The 23,807-nt window shown below is 41.8% G+C and overlaps 1 protein-coding gene across 1 annotated transcript in view; it reads left to right on the top strand.

Moving 5' to 3' along the window:
* Positions 1 to 23,568, top strand: part of lrch1 (leucine-rich repeats and calponin homology (CH) domain containing 1) — a 34,425-nt gene extending 10,857 nt beyond the window's left edge. Inside the window, exons 2-7 of the mRNA XM_046054588.1 lie at positions 5,946 to 6,018; positions 7,622 to 7,744; positions 18,121 to 18,230; positions 18,452 to 18,589; positions 18,748 to 18,825; positions 23,281 to 23,568. Of these exons, the coding sequence (XP_045910544.1) occupies positions 5,946 to 6,018; positions 7,622 to 7,744; positions 18,121 to 18,230; positions 18,452 to 18,589; positions 18,748 to 18,825; positions 23,281 to 23,568 (810 nt within the window). The remainder of the gene's footprint in view (positions 1 to 5,945; positions 6,019 to 7,621; positions 7,745 to 18,120; positions 18,231 to 18,451; positions 18,590 to 18,747; positions 18,826 to 23,280) is intronic.
* The last annotated feature ends 239 nt before the right edge of the window (positions 23,569 to 23,807 follow it).

Consider the following 23,807-nt stretch of genomic DNA (forward strand, 5'->3'; position numbering starts at 1 on the left):
ATATGTCACGATACGATATTATCACGATACTTATGTCACGATACGATATTATCACGATACTTATGTCACGATACGATATTATCACGATACTTATGTCACAATACGATATTATCACGATACTTATGTCACGATACGATATTATTGCGATTTTAAAATGTTTATCTTTTTCCCAACATCCAATTGTGTCCCCAAAGCAAAACTCTTTTTCTAGTGGACTGAAAAAGCTATTTTATTAGTGCCAAAAAACTAATGTGTGCTAATCCATTCTTTCACTCATATTCTTTGTCTTTATAATAGCTAGCTTTATAATAACAAACAACAGCTGTTTTGTGTGCAGGTTCACGTCATTTCCCGTTTCACATTTCACCTCTGCTTGACAAAACGCGGTTTGGAGACCAGCGTCAGGCGACAGAGTTGTTGTCAGCTCCCGTAGTGTGTGTGACCCCCCACAATCAGTCACGTAGTGTGAACGCCACAACAACTTCAAGACTCCCGTCACAAGACGGCAAGTCGTGTAGTCTGCACAAGCCTGAAATGAGAGCTCTGTGGACGTTTGTGTCGCAATTTTGCTCTGGGTTTCAGAGCTGTTTTGTCATTTTATCAAGTATATAATCAATCTTGAATTGCAGATCTAAACATAGTAACAGGTAGTAATAGGCCTAATCATTATGATCTCAGAGGAAAGACATTGGAGTTGTGGGGGATTTTTTTTTTTTAAAGATGGTGGATGTCACCTGAATCCAGGAGGACAGGAAGGTGATTTCCAAACCAAACCGGCCGGGCAGTCTGCTCTGAACACTGCTCATTCAGTCTGTTGGCTGCAACTACTTATTATTTTTAGTATAGATTTTGTCAATTAATCGATTTAGTGGACATATTCAACTGTCTAGTTTTTTCTGTGAACCCAAAGATATTAAGTTTAACATCATTGAAGTCTAAAGAAACCAACAAATATTGATATGTGGGAAGTTTGAATTGATTATAGAGCTGCAACTATTACTCCCATCAGCGGACTGTTTTCTCAATTAATGGATTCATAGTTTGGTGTGTAAACTCTCTGAAAAGAATAAAAACATGCCCATGAAAGTTTCCTTGTTTTGTTCGACCAAAACATATTGATCCGAGGATATTTAGTTGGTAATATCCTCACAGATTAGAAGGTGGAATTAGAGAATGTTATGAATAATATGGGTGCCAGTCGATTTTCTGCTGATTGACCACTGGTTGTATATAAGTGTGTGTGTGTTTCATCAGTTTTGTTCTTGGCTGCAGGCTGTTTCACTTTCTGTTCTTCTTCTACTGGAGATGAAAGAATGATGCAGAAACACCCTGGCTGACTTTACTGTACTCTGATCAGTCCTACAATCCAGATATAAACTGTGTGTGTTTGTGTGTCCGTCCAGTAGCAGCTGGCTTTCAACCACGTTCCCAGCTCCAGACAATACGCATTTACTGCAGTGTTGGGTAGTTTTTCAGTGGACTCACACACACACACTATAATGTGTGTGTGTGTGTGTGTGTGTGTGTGTGAGTCATAATGACAGAAACAACATCCTGTGTGTGTTTGAACCACGCAAAGAGACTACATAAGATTACGTGTTTTGTGATTCACAAAATAACCATCCGCAGGATTTTTTCGTGTCTGACTGACCCTCCGTCTCCTCTCAGTCACACACATCCAGATAAAAATAGACCTGCAGTGAATTTAAGACTAGAATCTGCTTCTAAATTTTATTTTGCATCCTCCCACTCTTCTTTCTGAGCTTCTGTTAGTTTTATATGTGAAATGTACGATAATAAACTCTTCAGTCAGTCAACGTGGACGGGACAGCTCCTTTCCTTCAGTTATCTTGTGATGCAGTTTCAGTTTATGCAGGTAGTGATTAGTTGATTGACAGAAAATGTCTGTTTTAGATTATTGCCAACTAAATTTGGACAAAACAAGACATTTGGTGACGTCGCCTTGGGCTTTTAACTCTTTTCTGATGTGTTTTAAACAAAACGCTAGCCAGGAAAGTATAACCCTGCTCAGGGCTGGCTATCCTGAGTATTGAAAATAAATGCTACCGCTGCCTAGATCGGTTAGTGTCTGTTATTGTGTGACTTTTACGATGCTGATTAATTGCTAAATGAACTCACTCTGCTGCTTCTTTCCACTATTTTCTTCTTCTTCTGCATGTTTGTTGGTGAGTGAGAGGACAAACGGACAGGTTTAGTTTGGGTTTTCAGGAGCAGAACATCAGGTGCAGTATCCAGAGTGCCATCGTAAAGGAAGGTTAACCCAGAAGATGGCATGTTTGCGATGGACATCCGCCACAGCGCGGCAGTGGAACAGAAGGAAGGCAGGAGATGAAGTGAACAGAGCATGCTGTCACTGTGTGTTGGTAGATTCATCATGTATCCCTGAGGCTTGATACACCGCCCAGAGTTTACCACCCTCACTTCCTCACTGCTCTTCCTTCCATTTAATTTACACACACACACACACAGAGGAAGCTGTGGATTCCCAGGAATGTGTTGGTGTTAGAGGAGGGTCTATCCGCTCAGTGTTCCCGCCACACCTGAGCGTAATGACAGCTGGGACTGAAGCACACACCCTCTTAGTTACACTTGTGAGGACACTGAGTTAGGGTTGGGTATTGTTTCAGATGTATCGATTCTGATTGTACTTATGGAACCCGGTTCTTATTGAATCTCGGTTCTGGTTCCTTCACCACAGATCTTGTCAGCGCTCGGTGACCTTCATCCTCTTCCTCCTTATTCATCTTCCCCTTCATGGCTAAAGTGAAAGGAGTCTCTGTACTGGAGTACTCTGAGGACTGGTCTCTAAGAAAAATATATATTGAATCCTTTGTAGACATCATTGGTTTCCCTTCAGTATAAAAGGTGAACGTCAGCTCACCTGTGTTTTGTACCTGAGACGTTGCTACTGTTAGCGTTAGCTGTATGCGGGGCGTCGTTGTAGCTGGGAGAGAGCGGCACATCGAACACGGTGCGTTCCTTCAGATTCACGCCGTGTTGAGGTAAATGCTTCGTCATGTTGGAGCCGCTTCCTCCCTCGCACCAAACCTCCTTACTGCAGGTGTTGCATTTTACTGCGGTCCGCCATGGTCCAGGACTGGAAACAGAAGGACTCTCTTCTTCATGCTTTGTTGATGTACTGCATAACAAATGAGGTGACGTTAGGGCGGCGGAGCAGCTACTGGCAGATAAGAGACACTTTTATGGACTGTAAAATGCTCACTGCAGGTCAGTCAGGAGCTGAAATATGCAGGAAGTTAGGAACTGATAAGCAGAATCCAAATGCACAGGTCTTAATGAATCCAAGGTTCTTGGAAATTTGGTAACCATTCCAACTTTGAACCGGGTCTGGATACCTAACCCTAGCCCTGACTCTAGCTCTGTACTAAACGGCTCTGACATGAGACAGATATCAGTCTTCTCATGTAAAGTTTGGAGACAAAGCTCATAAACCTTTTTAAACCAAACCAACGCCATAGCTCGCTGCCCTCAAACTGGAGACTTCAGTGTTTCACAGATTGAAGAGAGAACGAGGAGAACAAGACTGCTTTGTTTCACCAAACTGGTCTGACAATGCTCTGAAGTAAAATAATGAACACACAGAGAAAGTGTGTATCAGACTATCAGGAAAAAACTCACAAATCCACACAAATAGTAGCAACACACAAACTTGGTGGAGGATCTGAACTGGCTGAGATTTAAAGAAACAAAGCATCAATGAGGACAAATGGGCTGTTAGACCTCAGAGTGTTTTGGATGACAGGCTGGCCTTGAAGTCAAAGAAACTATTCTGCTATCTTCCCTGTCAGTCTGACCTCCCCCCAACCTGTGATCTGTATCTGGATTCTTTGTCTGGGTAATGACATCAGAGCACCGGCCACTGCATTTCCACCTGACTAGTGCAAAGCGTTTGCATTATCTCGAGTCTGTTTGCACTGTGATTAGATCTTAATATGCATTTTGTCAGAGCTGCCGGATTTGTCAACAGGTCGAGGGCAGTGATGCTTCAGAAGAACTCTATAGCCTGACAAATTTGAGCCAGCCGGAAGAGGCGGAGTTTGGTGACCTTTCACCGTGTTGGGCAGAGGTTTTTCTTGTGGCCAAACTGCATTTTCAACTGCATCCTGTACAACGAAGCAAGATTAGCGTGTTAGCGGGCTGTAATTTGGGTTTAACTTAGGTTTAAAAGTACCAAAAGCTGGCTCACTTTTAACCGAGTTAGATCACCAAGGTTACATATGCTAACTTCGGAGGATCAGATAAGAACGGGTCAACAGCCCGACCACAGCCAAATCAGATCACGTCTCAGACAGGATCATGGAAGGGACAAAGGTATTGAGTTTACAATAAAGTGTTGTAAGTTATAAACAGCAAATGATAGCCACTTTGCTGCTCCAGACGTTGTGTGTCTACTCTGGCTTTAAAACAGAGCTTCTATCAAACTCAGGACTTTATGTATGCGACACAGTCTGTATGTTTTTAACGGAAACCTGGCTCCGCCGCTCTTCTTGAGGCCTCTGTCCCCAAACCATAGTTTCTCCCACACCTGTAGACAAGGGAAGAAACTTTATTCTCAGCTGTTCTTGCTGGTAGGGACGTATCTTAGGGGGTCTTTGTTTGAGCATCATGCCATTATACTCGGATGTCAGCCTCCTGGGCAGGCAGTAACCTTATACAGGCTCTCCAAGCTGTGCCCACTGTTCTTCACAGACTTTACACAATTCTTGTCTATTATCCACGGTAGGGGAGTGACAAGACACTTAGCTCACGAGATGAGACATGATATTGGGTTCACGAGATCAAGGCAAGATTTTAACACTATTGTAAAGAAATCTTCAATTCTGAATTATGTGAAAAATTTGAGCATTAAACAGTTTCTTCATTCTTCAGTTTTCTGCATTGACCCACCCGTAGCCATGGCCACACCTTAGATGTGCTGATAACACATGGACTTGCTGTTAATAGATCCTCCGTTGTCGATATGTCTTTGTCTGATCTTTTTTTGTGCATTGTTTTTGGTTACAGCCTGTCAGCACTGAAAAAATGAAACCTGAGGTTGCTGCAGATTTCATGACACCTATTCTACCTTCCGTCAAGATATGGCAAATCACCTAATTACCAAACTCAGTTTAACTGTTGTCAAACAAAGGAAGGCCAACCCCAAACAGATAGTTCCGTGGAAATTGTCTAAATGACATTTCCATCGTGACATTTTCCAGGAGCAATCAGAAATGCTAGACAAGCTCAAACTGATAATCAGAACAAAAAACCTACTCTCCACAATCGACCGTCTGATTAATTTAAAGAGTTTGTGGCATTTTGCAGGGATAAGAAAGAGTCATCATCAGGTCTGGCACTGCTCAGTTAGGGAGCGATCTCCTACCTCCCTGTGCCTTAAGGGCCCCGAGGAAATCAGCTGTCTGAGTCAATGTCTTTAGCTTTTCAAAAAGCACACTTTTATCTGAGGAAATTTCCTGGTTTTATCTGATCTTTTCCCTGCAGGATCCTTTTAAAATTGATTTTGTCACAAAAAATCTATACCACTTAAATTCTGTTAAATCAAAGGGGTCTCGACTCTCTTAGAGAGTGCTCACAGTCGGCTGACAGTCGAGTCTCTTTCTGTCTCGGCTGGTTATATAAGTTGAGTGATGGTTAAAGACAGAGGAGGGAGGATCGAGTGCTGTCTTTGAGCCAAAGTAAACTTTAGGTCACTTACCTCCCCATTAAAACAGCTTCATCGCAGGAGCGTTTGTGTTTCTATGTAGTTTATTTCTCTGTGGAGTCATTTGTAATGTTTGTGTGTCTTTGCCAACATCTCCCACATGACAGAGAACATCCAGCATCTGTTCAGTGAATTATACTTTTCACTGATTGTTAATGAAACTGACTACTAAACCGCATTGTTTCTGTTTCTGTTGCTGCAGCGAGATGACAGATCTCCAGCCAGCAGACCTCCATCCTTCACCAGCCCAGTGTTTGGACTGAAGCCCCGTTCGGGTGAGTTGAATCTGGACTTAGAGGGTGGATCAGATACCTGGGATACCAGACCCGCAGGTTGAGTCACTGGATTTACCTAACAGTATGATTGTCAAAACACAGTAAAATGAGCATAATGTATAATGTAGGTAGCTCTGGTTGGATTGGAAGCACCAATCATGGCAGTGCCTTGCTGTACCTGTCGAAAGTCTAAAAAAAATTATAAATGAACCGTATTGTAGTGTAGTTTAAGGCGGGTGTAAGAAAACCGATTCTGTATAAGAGAAGTCTTTCCATTAAAGTCAGTACAAACCATGTACAATCAGAGGTGCTGCAGTTCAGTGAGGATGAAAACCTGTGCCATCTGTTGTTGTCAAGAGCCTGCAAACATTTTTACTTAATCAGCTTCTTCCTCTGAACACAATATAATTTGCCAAAGTCAGAACAGCTCTGGTTGCATCACATTAGAGATTTCTGGTTTTTGTCAAAGCTCTTCTCACTGGTTGGACGTGGTCTAAAAATGGACAGGTCTAAATTGATTTGTGCGTGGGATTTTTAACTAATTTGCCATGTTACCAGCCACACCACACACAGTCACACATTTAATGAGCAGATTAAATTTGTTTTGTGCTTTCTTAATGAAAGATACGTAAGGATGATATGTAATGTTGCTTTTGATTGTAGTGGGAGGACAAAACACCTGCCTGACACAGTGGTGGAAGAAGAACTCAGATTTTTTTACTTGAGTAAAAGTAGCAATAACACATTGTAGAAATACTCAAACAAGTACTAGTAAATGTACTTAGTTACCCTCCACCACAGTAGATGTCATCATCCAGCGTATGTGCATTTTCGATGGTCTTCCTCTAACAAACGTAATGAATGTCGAAAAGGTCTGTGCTTCCGAGTGATGGTGATCCAGGACCGGAATACGAGCATGGCCGTCCTGGATCAGCACTAGATGAGCACAAGCTAACCCAGAGTTAGTTCAGAATATCTGCTCAGCACAACTTGAACCAGCAGATGTGTTAAATGCAGCTTTGCAGTCGCGGCTTGTGTTTGTAGAATCACAGCAAACTCCAGTCCCATGCTTTTAAAAAAATTTTTTTTTAGAGCTAGCAACCATCAAGCCTTTGTTTGCTAACTTACCAGTGTGTGAAATGTTGCTAACTGCTGATGAAGCTAACATGACGCTAACAGCATGTCAAGATGATCTGTGAAAGTGAAATGCCACTAATCTTTATTTTGTTGTTGTGCTGTGTTGTGTCGTCATCTCTTGATGTCCCTCCTTTTCACGTGTTCCTCTTCTGATATATGTGTGTTTTCTGTTTTTTCCTTTTTTATTTTTCCGCTCGCTGATCTGCTGCATGTCTTATGATGTTAAAATCACGAACTCATCAATTATGATCTGCCTGCATGTGTCGACGCCTGCCTCCCATTGATCTCCCTGTTTTGATTTTTCCGGACCTTTCTCCTGGTGGTATTGGTGTTTTCGGGGGGGGTGTTTTTCGTGGAATGAACTTTGCCTTGCTGCACTCAATTCACCATGGTGCCCCCTCTTCCTGCACTACACACGCCACGCCCTCTTCCTGCGTCTCTGACCACTCCCACCTCCTGGTTGTAGCCCCGCCCTCGCTGCCCTGCTCGCCCCCTCTTTCCTGTCTCGACCCCTCCCTCCTCTCACAGGCCTCGCCCCTCCATAGAGATACACCTCGTAGCCACGAAGATGGAGGCATGCACAGCCGCGGTAGGTCCCGCCTCTTCAAACTTCCCAGCTTCCGAGGCTGCAGAGTCAGATTACACCCACACACCTGGGCTCAGGTGTCTCCACACAGTCTCTCTTTCAAACTTCTGCACCAAGGGTTGGCTTTATCTTCAAAGCTAGAAAGTTTGTCTCTGTTTTCTTTGATAACCAGCTCCAGCAGCCAGGAATAATTTGACTTTTTGGGAAATATGCATACTGGCTTTCCTGTTGAGAATTTGATGAGAAGATTGACACCACTCTGTCTGTCCCGTGAATATGACGGAACAGCTAGGAGACAGTTTGCTTAGCTTAGCATAAAGGCTGGAAGCAGCTAGCCTGGCTCTGTCCAAAGATAACAAATACATTTTCAAATGCCTGTAAAGCTCATTAGTCTGTATTAATATAATAATCACATGTCATATGTATGTTGAGAGGGTTGTGGGGGGCTGCTCTCCAAACTGTCTGTGAAGGATTAGTTGGACAAATCCAAAGGTTATCTTCGTTCTGGCAGAAGCTCTCCAGGTTTAGGACACACTGTCCTTGGAAACAAACAAAAAAAGGGACTTTTGTCCCAAAAAAGACTATTTAGAAAATACCTGTAGAAGTGGTTAGTGTTTTTTTTTTTCAACACGAGTTAAAGCTCCGGTCCAGTGCTCGTCAGAAGCACTGGACCGGAGACTGACATATAGTATGTAGTGTAGCATGTGTATATGTGGGCCAATAAAAAAATTTCAGACATAAGTTTGAAGTCATTCAGTGTGCATTGCACAGTTTATCCACCAGAGAGCACAGTAAACATATCAAACATGTTTGTTATAAAGCTCCTGTATGGTAATATTCACATAGAGACTTAGAAAGTACCTGGTAGCTTACAGTGTCTTTACAGTGATTGGTTGGTCCATGGTGACTCTGCAGCACCTCCTTTACTGCCGCTGTGTGTTTTCCTTGCCTTAGTTCAGGGTGGTTTTAGATTACTGCTGCGTGTGTGTTTGTGTGTGGGTGTGTGCATTACTATAGCAGTGTGGTCACACACATTGAAGCTCACCAAAATGTGTGTGCATAAAGGTTCTGGAAAGGCTTAAATGCAGTGGGTGTGTGTGCAGTATGAGTCATGTAAGGTCTGAAATGATCTAAATTCAACCGTTTTCAAAAGCTAATTTATATACAGGGACAAAAAGTTGCAGCAACAAATTTAAACTTTTCTGTGGCCTCAGCATAATGGAAGTTAACAGTTTTCTCAACTTTTTCATTGTTAGAGTGAAGGACTTAGCTGCCCAGCATACATTAATGATACAGTCTTGATGCAAGTTGTTTTAGTGAGAATTAGAATCTGACAGAAAAAGTTTGAGTTTGTGCCGTATAGGAAAAAGTCTTGACGGTAATACACACCAGCATTTGTTGACTCATGTACTGTCCTTTTTCCCACGATCACCGCATGTCGAGGTTCCAGAAAAGCTGCAGTTTGATCACATGAACCCTGGCTGCTTCCTCTGTCTGTACGGTGCGTACCGTATGAGCTACGGACGTCAAACTAACGTACAACCTGAAACAGCAGAGGCCATGTTAGGACTGTCGGATCTGTCTCCAAGTTGTGTGTGTGTGTTTGCATGCAGCGTCTGCAGCATGAATGAGTTGAGGTTTTTGTCTGTGCACATTTGTGTTTCTGTGTATTTTTAGCTCCTATATTTTAAGTGTTAGATAATGGTCCCTAAAGGAGTATCCCACTTCCTCTGCAGTGGAGTCCAAGATTTTAGATGGATCACAGCCGTGTGTGTGTGTGTGTGTGTGTGTGTGTGTGTGTCCTCCCGGAGGCGAGCAGTGTTTCATTCTGTTGGTCCATAAAAGGCTCTGAACAGCGACTGTGAGCTTGTTAAGCTGTTCACACACACTCTCAGTAATGACGTCTGAATGTTAACAAATCCCTCACAGCCCTCCAGAGACTCTTACAAACCACAAACATGTAAAATCTTGGTTTCATTTTCTTATTAGTTTAACCTCATTGCTAACGTCTGAGTCAAACACTACAATGTATGCTAATGTGTTAGCATGGAGCTTACAGTAACTTGACGTACCAGTAGTGCATCATAATGTCTTTCCACACTTTCCTCATTATAGTGTTTTATCTGTTAGTATGAAGCATTAGTGTTTAGCGTTGCTTGTGCCCTATGTGCTTTGACACAAAGACCAGAAAGCAACACAGCGAACTTTATCTACATGTCCATGTGAAACAGGTGGTGCTGGTAGCTTGGTGATGTAGTGTCTAACCAGTAACATGCTAGCTAGTAGGGAACATGCTAACATACCGTAAAATAGATTGTGCATACAAATATTAATGTTTAAACTTATGATCAATATGTCTGAATGGACATGCTACACATCATTAGATCGGTTAGATTCTCCACAATTCAATCATTCAGTTCCTTTAACTGAAACTACGAGCTCCAAAGTCTAATTCATATAGATTTACATGTGTAATTGGCATGGTCCAAGAGAAAAAAGTGCTGACTCCCGTTACCTTTGAAGCGCTCGTTAAAGTGCAATTTAAGGGTAGGGTAGGGCGTAGGGTAGGGAAGGGGGCTACGCAGAGGCCCGATCTTGGTAATTGCGGACTAGCTCCATGAGTTTTAAGTGTGATTTATACTTCTGCGTCGAGTCGACGGCGTAGCCTCTGTGTAGCCCTGTACCCTACGCCGACACCTACGCCGTAGCCTGATGTGCACCTCCTCAAAAAACGTAACTACACGTCGAGGCGACGCGGACCGTAAGCACTGTGATTGGTCGGCTGGGTAGCGTCGCAATGCCTCCGAGCCGACAGGAAGTGCTCGATGCTTTGAAGTAACTTTTACTAGCGGCCAAAACAGCAGCTGTAACACGGTGAATCAATATATTTGACCGTCACAACCCGAGCGAAATGACTCGTTAGCCTGCTCGGTCGGAAAAAGTCAACACAGTGGACGCTGTAGCGCTACTGCCGACTAGTGTTTGGGGGTGTAATTGCAGAATGACGGACACACCTACGCACAAGTATGAATGCATGGCTACATGCGTAGCCTACGGCGTAGCTACGCATGTAGACCCTACACAGGAGTATAAATCAAACTTTAGTCCGGATGTGTCCGGTCCTTGATTATTTATATTCCTTTAGTCTGTAAGGGTCCACCTATCTAAAGAATCAAAACAGCTTTTCATAAAAATTTGTGAATCCTGTCATGTGAAGTGCATGGCTCTCTGTCTACTAACGTCTGCCACACTTCTCTCATCCTGCATCGTGTTGTTGGGTATGTTTGTTTTCGCTACATTGCTGCCTACAATGTGCTAGATAAAATGAATTGGTGTATTAGTGTAATGTTTATACTGTTAGAAATAAATAAACTGTTATACTGACATCGTAGCTTCAGTTTTGTGCAAAAGGAATTAAAGGCCTGTCCCATATGGACGCCTGTCCCAAATATAGGCAGGGTTAAGTCAGTTTTACAGTATGCTAGAATCAGAATCTGAAGCAGCTTTATTGCCAAGTAGTGTTTTACTCATACGAGGAATTTGCTGTGGTGAAAAGGTGCTACACGTAGATAAACATACAGTCAACATAAATAAATGTAGAAATATATAAATATGGAATGGAAGAATAACATTTCAGATATATACATGTGCATTATTCTGGGTTTGTGCCGTGCAGAAGTAACGCAACGGAAGATATTATTGTGTACATATAAATATATAAACTTACAACATAAAAATATACAACAACAAATATGTGCGACGTGCCACACAAGATGAAACAGTGGCAGTAGCTCATCAAGCTACTTGGGTTCCTAGCTCGTTTGCTACCCTGACAAAGTGTGAGCAGCAAGAGACGTATTTCTTCTATCGACTAGCTCTCTGTAAATCATTTCTCTGTTGTGCAGCAACACTCACACTCAGACAGCTATTTTGGACTCTGCAGGTCTCTGTTCACTCACAGGTGAGCACAGTCTAGACAGCTTGCTATTTGTCAATGGCACAAACTCACGTGTCAAAGTTGAACTCAGCCCAAAAGATTTGTGTGGATAAACTTTGCTCCCTGTGAGCGAATGCACTGATCGCAGTGATTCCATTGATATAAACTGATTTTGCTCTAAATTGTTGCTGTTGGTGTGACATTAAAGTGAATGCTAAAATGTTAGCATGTTGCCCAGTGCTCAAGTGTTCCTGAGTTTACTGTCATCCATAATAGTAACTGTTTACACTAAAGTGCGAGCCTGGAATCTGCTGTCAGTGTGACCACTTTGTGGATCAAAGACGTCCTTAAAGCATAAATCGGGTGAATTGTGACCCCGGGAGGAAACATGAAAATCAGGAGGTAGAGTGCACACATGTAGGTTGGTAGGTCAGCCAATCATTTTAATCAGACTGAAAGAAATGATTGGCCCTGCTTATTAGAGATCTGCGACAGCCACAGATACCGGATTATTTACATTTTCATGTGAGAGCATTTGAGAGCTTTATAAATAAAACACAAAATGCTTCTGAAATAAATTGCCCTGGTTTTAAATGGTAAATGGAGACATCTTTGGGTAACAACATGGCCTCCCCTCTGACACCACCCTCAGGATAAATGCTTTTTTCTCCACATATACAGAATAGTACAGTTGTCTCTCAAATTTTTATCGCTCAATACACACACCTCAGTGCAGAACAGTAATGAGTCTAGTTTCATAAATCAGTAAAGATCAGTCTTGTTTTTTGAGATTTCTTTTTCCCTTTCAGTGTTTTACAGAAACGCGCTCCCGCTGAAGTGTTTTGTGTTTCTACATGAGCAGTTATGTATGTTAAGTGTGATCACATTATGACTAATGGTCTATAATGGGCTTAGGCCTCAGGGAGGGTGACATCACCATGAACTGACACGCTCACATCATCACTGCCGCTGACCTCATTAATAACCAATCATCACCCCGCAACAATAGCAACAATAGTGTATCAGTTTATTTAGTATTGGTTGTCCAGCTCTCATATATGATGTGTTTTAACCCGTCTGGCTGGCGGAATGAGGTGCTGAACAAGATGGCGATTTCAAACCTTTAAAAAGCATAAAACCCTGAAACTTTCTGCATGGCTCCAAACCAGTAGGCATGAGAAAATCTGTTTTTGTGATTTGGATGAATCAAACCTTTAACCAAAACTATAACCACAGCTGAGGTGTTGTTCAGTCCCAACAGCTGAAACGAAAAACAGAAGTGTGAATGTGAAGCAGGTTGTTGCCGTCATCTGCTTTCACCAAAAACACCAAAAACAATGCAGCTAAAGATGAATTTAAGTTCTGTTTTCAATGAATCCTGTTTCCAAGGCTACTGCTCAAATGAAATTGAAGACTGTTGATCTCCAAGCAGAAACATTTATATTTTACAGCGGAAAAGGAGAGAAAGAGGAAAACGGATGTTTTTAACTTAAAAATTAAAGAAATTATTAAAAGCTATATACATACAAGAAAGTACATATGTGTAGAACTACTTAGTTCAATAAAACATGAAAAAGAAAGAGCTGGTACCAACCAGCTGGTGCCATCTGTGTAATTATAAATCTAAATATAAAACAATTTTATAGGGTTGTTTTTCTATACATTAATTTGTGTATATTCACTTTAATATTTCTGATTCTCTTTTATGAAAACGACTTAGTTTCCTTCCATAGTGCCCTCAGAGGACCTGAACCTGAGGCCTCAGCAGTGGCAGCACTTTGCTCTGTCTGCACATTTGTACAGACTCACAGATCTCAGAATAGAAATAAACGCCACACTGTGGGAAAATGTTTGTTTCTCACACACAAACACCAGATCAGCTCCCTGATCAGACATATTATCTGTTAACTGTACCAAAGAGAAACAGGTGATGGCAAGATTTATCGTCTGTGGCACCAAGCAGTCGGTCCCACTTTGGTTCAGACTGAAATATCTCAGCAGCTATTGGATGGATTGGCTCAAACATTTGTACAGATATTTAAAGTCCTACTGCCTTTGGTGATCTCTTGACTTTAACTCTAGCTCCACCATGAGGTGACATCTTTGGTTTTCATGAAACATCTCAGCAGCTGTTGATGGGTTGTGATGAAATGCAGTTCAGACCTTCATGTTCACCTCAGGATGAACTTTAAGAAGGTTGGTGATCCTGACTTTTCATGTAGTGCCATCATCATTTCAAAGTTTGAATTTGTACAATACTTTTCTTTAATGGTAGCATGCTAACATGCTAAACTAAGATTGTGAACATGGTCAACATCAGCATGGTAGCATTGTTATTGTTAGCATGTGGATGACAGTATTTAGCTCAATGTGCTGCAGTACAGACTCACAGAGCTGCTAGCAGACTTTTGGTAATTTCTGTCTGGCACGAAAGCTGCATCCCCCTTTTTTAGGGATAGAAATGAAAAATCTTAGCCGAAGCCAAAATCGAATATAATGAAAATATCGGATGAATACTGAACACCAAGCAAGCGTTCAGTATTCATCCAATTGTTCATTGTTGTTGTTTGTTGCCTTTTCTAAGAAGTCAGCCACAGATGGAGTGGATGTGCTAGGAGCCAATTCAGCAGAACAGTGTCTGCAAATGGCAATTTTTGCATCTTTCTCAGACACTTTAGAATGCTTCCACACTGCTGACATGTCAGCGTAATTGTTCGGTAAAATTTCTTCAGTCTTTTGACACGTATTAGGCTGAGCACCAAACCTGTTTTTTTTGTTGTTGTTGTTTTTTTTGCTTTTTTCGAACATTCAGTGCATTCGTACCCTTTTTCAGTTTTTGCATAATGAGATAATCAGTAAAATGTAGAAAAGCTGTTGTGTAGCAGCTTGTAAAACAAATAAACATACAAATACAGAGGTGCATTTGAGGCAAATGACACCTTAATATTCACTGTCATAGACAGTGTACAGTCATACAGTAGAACCAGCTAAATCTCAGCCTAGCCGAGATCAAACAGTTGGTTGTAAACAAACACAATAAAGTATATCTTACCCTAAGATTCCTGGAGATTTAATCAGACGTCCAGATGAGCAACATCTGGCCCCTGTGTTGGGTCAATGATCCATTCGGATGTGGGAAGTTTGAAGGGGCATGACAGCTGACCGATTAACTTTAATTTATTAAGGTAGCGTGAACGCTTTGGATCAGTCACAAAAGAGATGTCTAAACAACAAGGTTTGGTTAACATGACATGATCCAAACACACCTTAAATTGCATTGGCATCTATAGGATCTTTAGGGATCGCCCAAAAAGAGGCGCAGCTATGACGTATTACAAAGTATTTTACTTTTCTATGACATAGTGTAGTAGTATTGTACTGTGAAGGGCTGTACAGCAGAAGCTGTTGAAGGCTGTATCTGCCTCGTTTCAATTTCTCTTTAATAATCTGCTGAACAACTGCAGGAGGATGATAAATGTTAATGGAAACCTTTGAAGGTCAAACCTTTTATAGAAATGGTTACTTGTAAATGGGGATGTCATGAGAACCGAGTCTTAGGTACCAAGTTGATGCCAAAATTCTGAAAACACAACGGTATTCATTTTCCTACAGTGTGTTTTTATTAAAGGAGTGTATGTTGAAGTACATGGGATTTATTGTTTGTTTTTTGTTTTTTACTGAGGTATCGAATTGGGTATCGAACATCGTGCAATTTCACTGGTATTATATTGACTACTAAATTTTTGGTATCGTGACATCCCTACTTGTAAACTATCTTGAGAAACTGTGTGGACCTCTCATTTTGTTTTTACTACTGAGTGACTGATCTTATAAAAGACTGTGGTTCTGTTTGTGAAATGGTGACCCAGGCCACTGTCTTTCAAGGCGGCGACTGTACGAGCGAGTTCCTACATTTAGCGAGCTAGAAATAGTTTACTCGTGAAGTAGATGACATAAAGTCCCACGGCATTTTAAAAATATCCTCCAAAACCTTTTAATAACCCTTCAGTGGAGGCACAGAAACAAGATGCTGCAGGCTCAAACTGTGCAGATGGCAGTGAGACATTTAGAGAGAGGAGGAGGAGGAAGATGACTTGACCTAGAAGATAAAACTGAGATAAAACTACTGGATTCATTATATTCCCTTTCCCTCTGTCCTCCACAGAGACCACACGTCACTCAGGATTATCTGAAACAAACAACTCATTACTGGGTCTTTCATTCTGCTGGATGTTCAAGAGGCTGTTCACGTTTCCTCAGACTCGTGAACATCCTACCCCGACCTGAGATGATAAAAACACCTGCGCAGTGCAAATTATCATTCTCATTCTCCCTTTTCAATTTCTCACCAACCCAGTTGAAAGGCCCATGTTTACCTTAAGTAACCAAAAGTTCAAGTATCAAGTCATATTATTTGTTTGTTTTATTTGCCTCCCACTACGTTGTTGTCTCATGACCATTTCCACAATATACATTTTTTGCTAACTTAAAACCAGAGACATGTTTTTGGTTTTAAGACGTCTGTAGTTTAGTGAAGAGCTTCCTGCTGTGTCAGGGCTGTGAGAGTGTTAAAAATGCAGTTTGAAGTGCTCAACTGTGAAGACCAAAACGTTCACATCCTGCAGAGGACATGTCTTCAGTTGAGCGCCACTGTAGTGACCCAGTAGCTCCCCCTCATGGTCAGTCAGTGGACGTACACAGATTCAAGCTGTGTTCAGCTTCATTTAGCTGGAAAGGGCAGATTTATGTGTGCAGAAAACAGGATACTGAGGAGATGAATGATTCACCTGTGTGTGTGTGTGTGTGTGGGTTTCATGTATGTGGGTGTGTGTTTTGCTCTCTGTCCTCCTACACACTGTTAAGAAAAACTGTTCTGAGCCTGTTATAGTTAAACGTTTACTGAATGTGATTCTACTTATTACTTCCAGTTCCCATCGAGCCCTTGTTCTGATTCATATCATATAGACAATTTGGGAAATATCCTCATTGACTTATAGAGAGTTAGACATGAGAAGATACTTCTCTCATATCTGTCTGTTAAGCTACAGTTAGCTGCTAATTAGCGTAGCTTAGCATAAAGACTAGATACAGCGAGCCTTGCTCTGTCCAATGGGTGGTGCACTGGATAAGACCTGGACATGCCTTTGGTGTGGAAGACCCTGGTTTAATTCCGACTGCAACACATCCACCAATTTGTCCCTGAGCAAGACACTGAACCCCTAGTTCAGACCTCTGACTATACATAGAAATTGTAAGTCGCTGTGGATAAAAAGCGTGAACTAGAAATTAAATTTAGTTCTTATAGAAAAAAGATTTTAGTAGCCATTTTTAACCAAAATGAAGTGCACCAGTTTTATTTAGCTTTACCTAATTATTTCCACGAATGTAATCTTCTGCCATCAGAATAATCTGACAGATGACAAAACATTTCTCCACACAGAGGTTTTAGTGTGTAATCAGTTTTCAGTGTGTTGCTCTGCAGGCTGTTATTACACAGTGCACTGAGCTCTGACTGCACGAGTGCGTGTGAATCTTACGTAAGCCTTTTACATCTTTTATGGCAGAAAGGACTTCTGTGTCACTGAGTATGTGAGTACAGATGTGGACGTACAGGAAGTCAGTTTTCTGCATCCAGATTAAAGCAGACCACTCTGAAGCTCTTCTCAGTCCTCTGCAGTTACATCCGTGGGGTTGGACTAAATAACAGAAACACCTCTCTCTATAGTTCAGTTCAACAGCAGCACAAACTGTTGGTCATACAGTTCAGTCAACACTCTCTCAACCTGTTTCAACACAAACTGAACATTATAGCCTTCATCAAGATGATTTATTATTAGACTGTGTTAGATTTAGTTCGGTGTACCTAATAACCACACACAAAGTTAACTCGTTTAATGTTAGTTACTGTTAGCTAGCTAACTTCAGATGACTTTAGCCTACATCTGTCTGAGATCAAGGACCCATTTGTTTGAAAAGATGACCATGACTTTTTAGTTGTGAATCTACAGGCGTAGCAACAATAACTAAGGCGGTTGGGACTTAGCTAACTGAAAGCTATTGAAATTTTAATGACTGAACACTTTAAATAAAGCACTTTGCAGCTGTAGGAGAGATATTTGCACTGCTCAAAGGTGATGCTTCCACAAAGTGCTGAACAGTGTAGTCATCTTGATGATACTGAAGGTTAGAATAATCTCACACACACGTGAATATTTGAGGGGATATTTTTGAGGTCTGTGTGTGTTTGTGCTCAGGATGATCTCTGTAGCTGTAATTTGACTGGAGCACTCATGCTTTCTCAGCTCAGCAGGAGTTTGTGAAACTCTTTGTGTGTTTTACAGATATTCCTGTGGCCCTCCTAATGTGCACGGACTCTGGCTGTGTTACTGTGTTGCTGTGGTCTCAGTCTAACGCTGCCTGTTGCTGTCGTGTTTGTTTGCAGTGTTCCTGCGAAGCCACAAGAGTCTGGAGTCTGTTGATCCTCAGTTCACCATGAGGAGAAAGATGGAGCAGCTGCGAGAGGAGCTGGAGCTCATGGAGCAACTGCGAGACGTGAGACACACTCACCTCACTGTTCACTAATCATTAGTGTCTGATTAAAGGGATATTCTGTGGGTGGGGGAATTACAACCTGGATCTTGTAACTAATTCTATCACTCATAAAAACTATTTATTAGATTTAACAGCCCTTTTTTTATTGAAGATGACTTCCTGGTTCAACTTGAGCCCATCGTACTCACACATACCTCTCTAAACTGTCGTTTTCTCCTCAGAGCATCGAGAGCAGACTGAAGGTCGCCCTTCCTGAAGACCTCGGGTCCTCTCTGATGGACGGCGTCGTGCTCTGCCATCTAGCCAATCACATTCGGCCACGCTCTGTTGGCAGCATCCACGTGCCCTCGCCTGCAGTGGTACGTCTCAGACTGTCAGTCCTGACCTCCGACTACTGAGATAAATGTTCAGGATTTTATTTCTGATCTCAACAAGTACCTCATAAGCTTGGTGAAATGTGTTCTGTTTGTTTTCAGAAAAGTAGTCCTGTTGTGTAAATGTGTCTTTGTGCTTCCAGCCCAAACTCAGCATGGCCAAGTGTCGGAGAAATGTGGAGAACTTCCTGGACGCCTGCAGGAAGATTGGTGTACCAGAGGTAAGACATGTGACCCACCCCACCCCGTTGGTGTTCTGACGGCCTTCTCTCTGAACTGGGGGTCCTAGGTTCCTATGATTTTAAGTTTTCTTCAGTAGTAGTCCCGTGATAGTTGTCTGCACATCCATGGGAACACTGCAAACAGGAACTGCTAACAGCTAATTCAGCTACTTTTATTGGTGCACACAAGCCTACACCTAACTCCCTGAATCCACTGCAATATTATACTTCCTGTTTATTATCCAAAGCTTCAGGGGAAATGCAGGCAGTCTTGATTTTGTTTAAGGGGGTGGCAACAGTATTACAGAAAACCCCTGTTGTGCAGGGTTACCCTGTTTTGTGTTTATTGTCCAGTTGGGCTGCAACTAATGAATATTATCGATTAATCTGTGGATTATTTTGTCGATCAGTTTTTAGGTCCAGAAAATTGTGAAAAATGTCGATCGATGTTTCCAAGGTGATGTCCTCAAATGTCTTCTTTTGTCCACAACCCAAATATATTAAGTTTACTGTCACAGAGGAGCAAAGAAACCAGAGTATATTCACATTTAAGAAGCTGAAATAAGATAAATTGGATGTTTTTTCTTTTAAAAAAAGGACTAATTAATCGATTAATCGATTATCAAAATAGTTGCTGATTAATTTAATAGTTCACAACTATTCGATGAATTGACTAATTGTTGCAGCTCTATTGTCCAATTTGTTCTAAAGAAAATTATAGCTTGTAAACAAACATGGCAGCTCCACCGCTGCTGAAGTCGTTCAGCATTCAGTCAGTCCAGGGATTTGAACCTCCAACCTGAAAACACCCCCAGTTCATCAGAGAAACCAACATTTTCACCTCCTCATCAACATGTTTTGGCTTCAGTTAACTGATTGTTGATCAAATAACCACAAGAAGATGTAAAAGGAACTGTGAAGGTGTCCTGCAAAAATTTCTTCAGTCTCTAGAACATTAGCTGTTCATGTAACATTAACATAAAACGTTATTTCACATTAATGACATTGATGTTGGTAAACAAGGTAAAAAGTGAAGCCGAGGATTTTTGCAGGACACTGATGACGACACTAAACTCTAAACCAGATCTGGGAGGAAGGCTGATGGGGTCATGTTTTAAACAGCAGCAGTTCTCAATCTGTTTGTCACCAGATCCTCCTGAAATCCAGAATTGATACTCGACAAAACACAAAGCCTGGAAACTTATTTTGAAATCTGAACCTACTCACGACAGCCTGTGAGGTCTTTACCTCAAAGAACTGCTGAGTGCGACACTCTCATTTATGTCTTCTACCGCCCAAATCATGTTTCTAAATTAAAACTTGCCCAGCGTTTTCCCAGCACTGGTTTAATGTTCCTCCCTGCCTCCTTTTTGTTCACATTGCTTTTTAAACTGGGTTGTTAATGTGTCGACGTTTAACGCTGAATCATCACCACTGTCACCGCTGCCTGTGGCTTCCAGCTTCCTCCATCATGACAGGAGTTGACCAAAACAGCAGTCTGAAACAGAGCTGGTCTGGGTTTACTGTGTGTGTGTGTGTGTGTGTGTGTGAGTGTGTGAGAGAGAGAGAGAGAAACTGCACTGAAAAGAGATTAGATTTGACATTTTCTGGAAAACAGATCTGCACCTCAGCAGCGTCAGAGGAGTGTTAGCGTGCAGGCTGGATGTGTGAAAGGGGAACATGCAGTGTAGCAGCTGAATAAATGTCCTGAATCTGTCCCTGGTAATGTTTGTATGCTCTCACTGGTGGATTCTGGGAAATACAGCAGCAGCAGGAGAGAAAACCAAAGATAGTCTTAATGGGGAAAATTTGACATTTTGGGAAATACACCTATCTCTTTCTGGCTGAGAGTCACGTGAGAAGATCTGACACCACCCTCAAATATAAAGCTACTGCCAACAGCTGGTTACCTTAGCTTAGCATAAAAATAGGAAATAAGGGAAAACAGCTAGCCTGACTTTGTCAAAAACCGTGCTTCGTCTACAGGAACTATATCCCAGATCTAGGAACCTTTGGAGGAAGCAACTGCATTTCTCATTTGTTTAATCCAAAACAAGAACCGAAGTGTAAAGATGACAAAACAGCGCTTTGCTGGGGGCTATGTGCTAAACTATGTTTTACTTCCTTGGTCCCATCTAAGAAATAGTCTGGCACATAACCCCTGTAAAACACCGGTCTTTTTAACACTAAAACTATGTGTTCGTGTGTTTAATAGAATTTTGTTGGCTTTAGACAGAGTCAGGCTAGCTGTTTCCAGTCTTTGAGCTAAGCTAAGCTAAACGGCGGCTGTCTTTAGCATCGTTTTGACCGGTTTGTACAGGTGTGTGTCCATCTTCTCATCTCACTCTTTGTAAGAAAGGCAATGAACTTATTTCCCTAAATGTCTAACTATTCCTTTAAATCTGCGACAGAATGAATCAACAGAAAAGGTGTTTTACACACTGACAGTAAAGATATAGGCGCGTCAGTCGTAGGAGTTTTACAAATAAATCACAATAAAACAGTTGAGCTTCTCTCCGTCTCACTGGGGTGTTTCACATTGACACAGGATGAGGGGACAGGACAGAACTACAGACTGTATGAAAGAAGTGGATTTAGCCTGTTTGTTTGTGGTCTACCTTTTTTTTTGCCTCAATTTTGGCTTTTTGGCAGTCGCAGTCTTGTTTTTTTTTTTTTTGTTTTTTTTTTGACCCTATTTGATCGAGGGTGAAGCTAGCTAGCTTGGTTATCAAGGTGCTTCCATAATTCTTGTTAACCGTGATGTTCATTTTGGCTAGCAACAAACAGAAGAAAATGTACTTAACGGAAAAAAACAGCTGACTCCTAATTTGCTTTTTCAACAATGCTGGTTAAAATGAGTCGCCTCTATCCTGATTGACAGGTTGCCATGGTAGTGGCCCCGCCCTAAAGTCTCATTTTCTCATAGACTTCTATACAATCACAATTCCTTCTGCAGCCAGTGGAGTCGCCCCCTGCTGGCCATTAGAGAGAATGCATGTTTAAACGAGAGTGAGAGAGGTAGTTTATTCAGGCTGACAGCTGGTCATTATGATGATGTCATTCCCTTCAAATGATCCATATTTAAACCAGGAAAGGGAATAATGTAAATTTGAGTTTAAAGGTTTCTCACATCCCTGGCACTTTATTAATTTGTCAGTCAGGATTGTTCGTTTCTTTTTATATTTGTATGTTTTATAACGTCGTGTTAATGTGTAATTTTAGAATTTTTTTATATTTTTTTACAAAACATTGGTTGAAAAAAACCCAAAAGAGAGAGAAAGGGTCAATGTCTTTGATTCATCCTGTTCTAAGCTGTTTCTCTGAACTGACTGGTTTACCTTTGACCTCCATCCCTGCTGCTTGCTGACTTGTTTCCAGCTTCTGTGTGGACGTTGCTAACTAGCCTGAATGCTTTACTGGCCACGCTTCTGCAAGCTAACGTGCTAAAAGCATCTCCAAGCTAACGTGCTAACAGCTTCTGTGCTAACTTGCTGCGCTGCTGGCTGACCCTGCACTGGCTCTCCCATCAGCCACCTCTCTCCTCATCACGGTCTGCTTACTGGGAGAGGAGAGGTCTCACCTGTCCATCCTCTCAGTAAGCATCCCTGCTTGTTCACCCCATCGAGCTCACTTTCTCTTGTGACCTTTGACCTCTGTGTCCATTGGTTGGTTAACCTCCTGCCTTTTCTTTCTCTTTTTTACTTTCCGGCTGGATCGCACCACGTCTCGCTCCGTTCTCTTCTTCCTCCACTTTTCTTCTCTTCATCGACATTCTCTCTTTTGTATATATTTTCTTTTTCTGTTTTCATTTTTCTCTGGATCATTTCTGCCTCTAAAACTTTTTGATTTTGATTCAACGGTTTGTTCATTTTTTTGCGACCCCGTCCTCTTCATCACATATCCTTTTCCTCTCCTCCTCCTCCTTTGTTTCACCATCCTCTATTATTACGTTTATATCTTCTTTTTCTAATGTTGTTTTTGGTTGGTTTCTTTCTGGGAGAATATTTCACCTGTCTCTTCTCCTTTTTTTTGGTTGTAAACACTCCTGCACGTCTTTACCTCCAACTTTCTACTCTCATTCTTTTACTCACTCCCTTGTTTCCTCCCCCCACATTTGTTCCATCTATGTTTTCTTTTGTCATCACTCTTCCTGCTTCCATTATTTTTCCACTTATCTTTCCTTCATCTCCTTCCTCTTCTTTCTTCCCTCCTTTTGTTGTTTCGTTCCCACCTCCTTCCCTTGTTATCCCTCCTTCCCTTATTTCGTTTATTTTCTCCTTTTCCTTCCCTCATCTCCTTCCTCTCTTGTTTCCCCCTTTCCCTTTCCTCCTTTCTTCCTTCCTTGTTTCCCTTCTTCCCTCCTTTTTGTTGTTTCGTTCCCACCTCCTTCCATTCTTGTCCCTCCTTCCTCTCCTTCCATATATTTTTCCACCGTCTTCACAATGGGGGTGCCAGTCTTCCCTCTGTTCGCCTTATGACATCATCCAGTGCCGCCTGCAGCCGGTTTGTGCCACAGTTCAGGCACTGGCTGCCTTGGATGCGACATCTCTGGACAGGAAACAGGCAATCTCGACTCCAAACCCCACCTCCTCTGGGGTGTCAGAGACTCCCTCATTGGTTTCTGTAACCACCCAAACCCCGCCTCCCGCATGGCAAATCTGGGACCTTATTGGCTCAAGCCTGCTTCACATCCTCTGCCTAGTTCTGCTGTTTGTGGCCTATAGCTGGAGCGAGCTAACGTAACCGTGACAAAAGGCTTCTGTCAGTCACCTGCAGGCCCTGCCCTCTTTCTGCCCTGACCACACCCCCTTTTTATTTGCTGCATTTTGTCACATGGGAAAAAAATCACACTCCAAATTAAACTTTATGTGGAAATGTTTTGTTGTTAACATTTCTGTAAGCTCATCAACGTTCACTGAACATCAACACAGAGGATCACAGTGATGTAAAGAGGGACTAAACCCAAAACATATTTGTTACTC

The sequence above is a fragment of the Micropterus dolomieu genome, linkage group LG07 (genome assembly GCF_021292245.1).
Source record: "Micropterus dolomieu isolate WLL.071019.BEF.003 ecotype Adirondacks linkage group LG07, ASM2129224v1, whole genome shotgun sequence".
NCBI lineage: Eukaryota > Metazoa > Chordata > Actinopteri > Centrarchiformes > Centrarchidae > Micropterus > Micropterus dolomieu.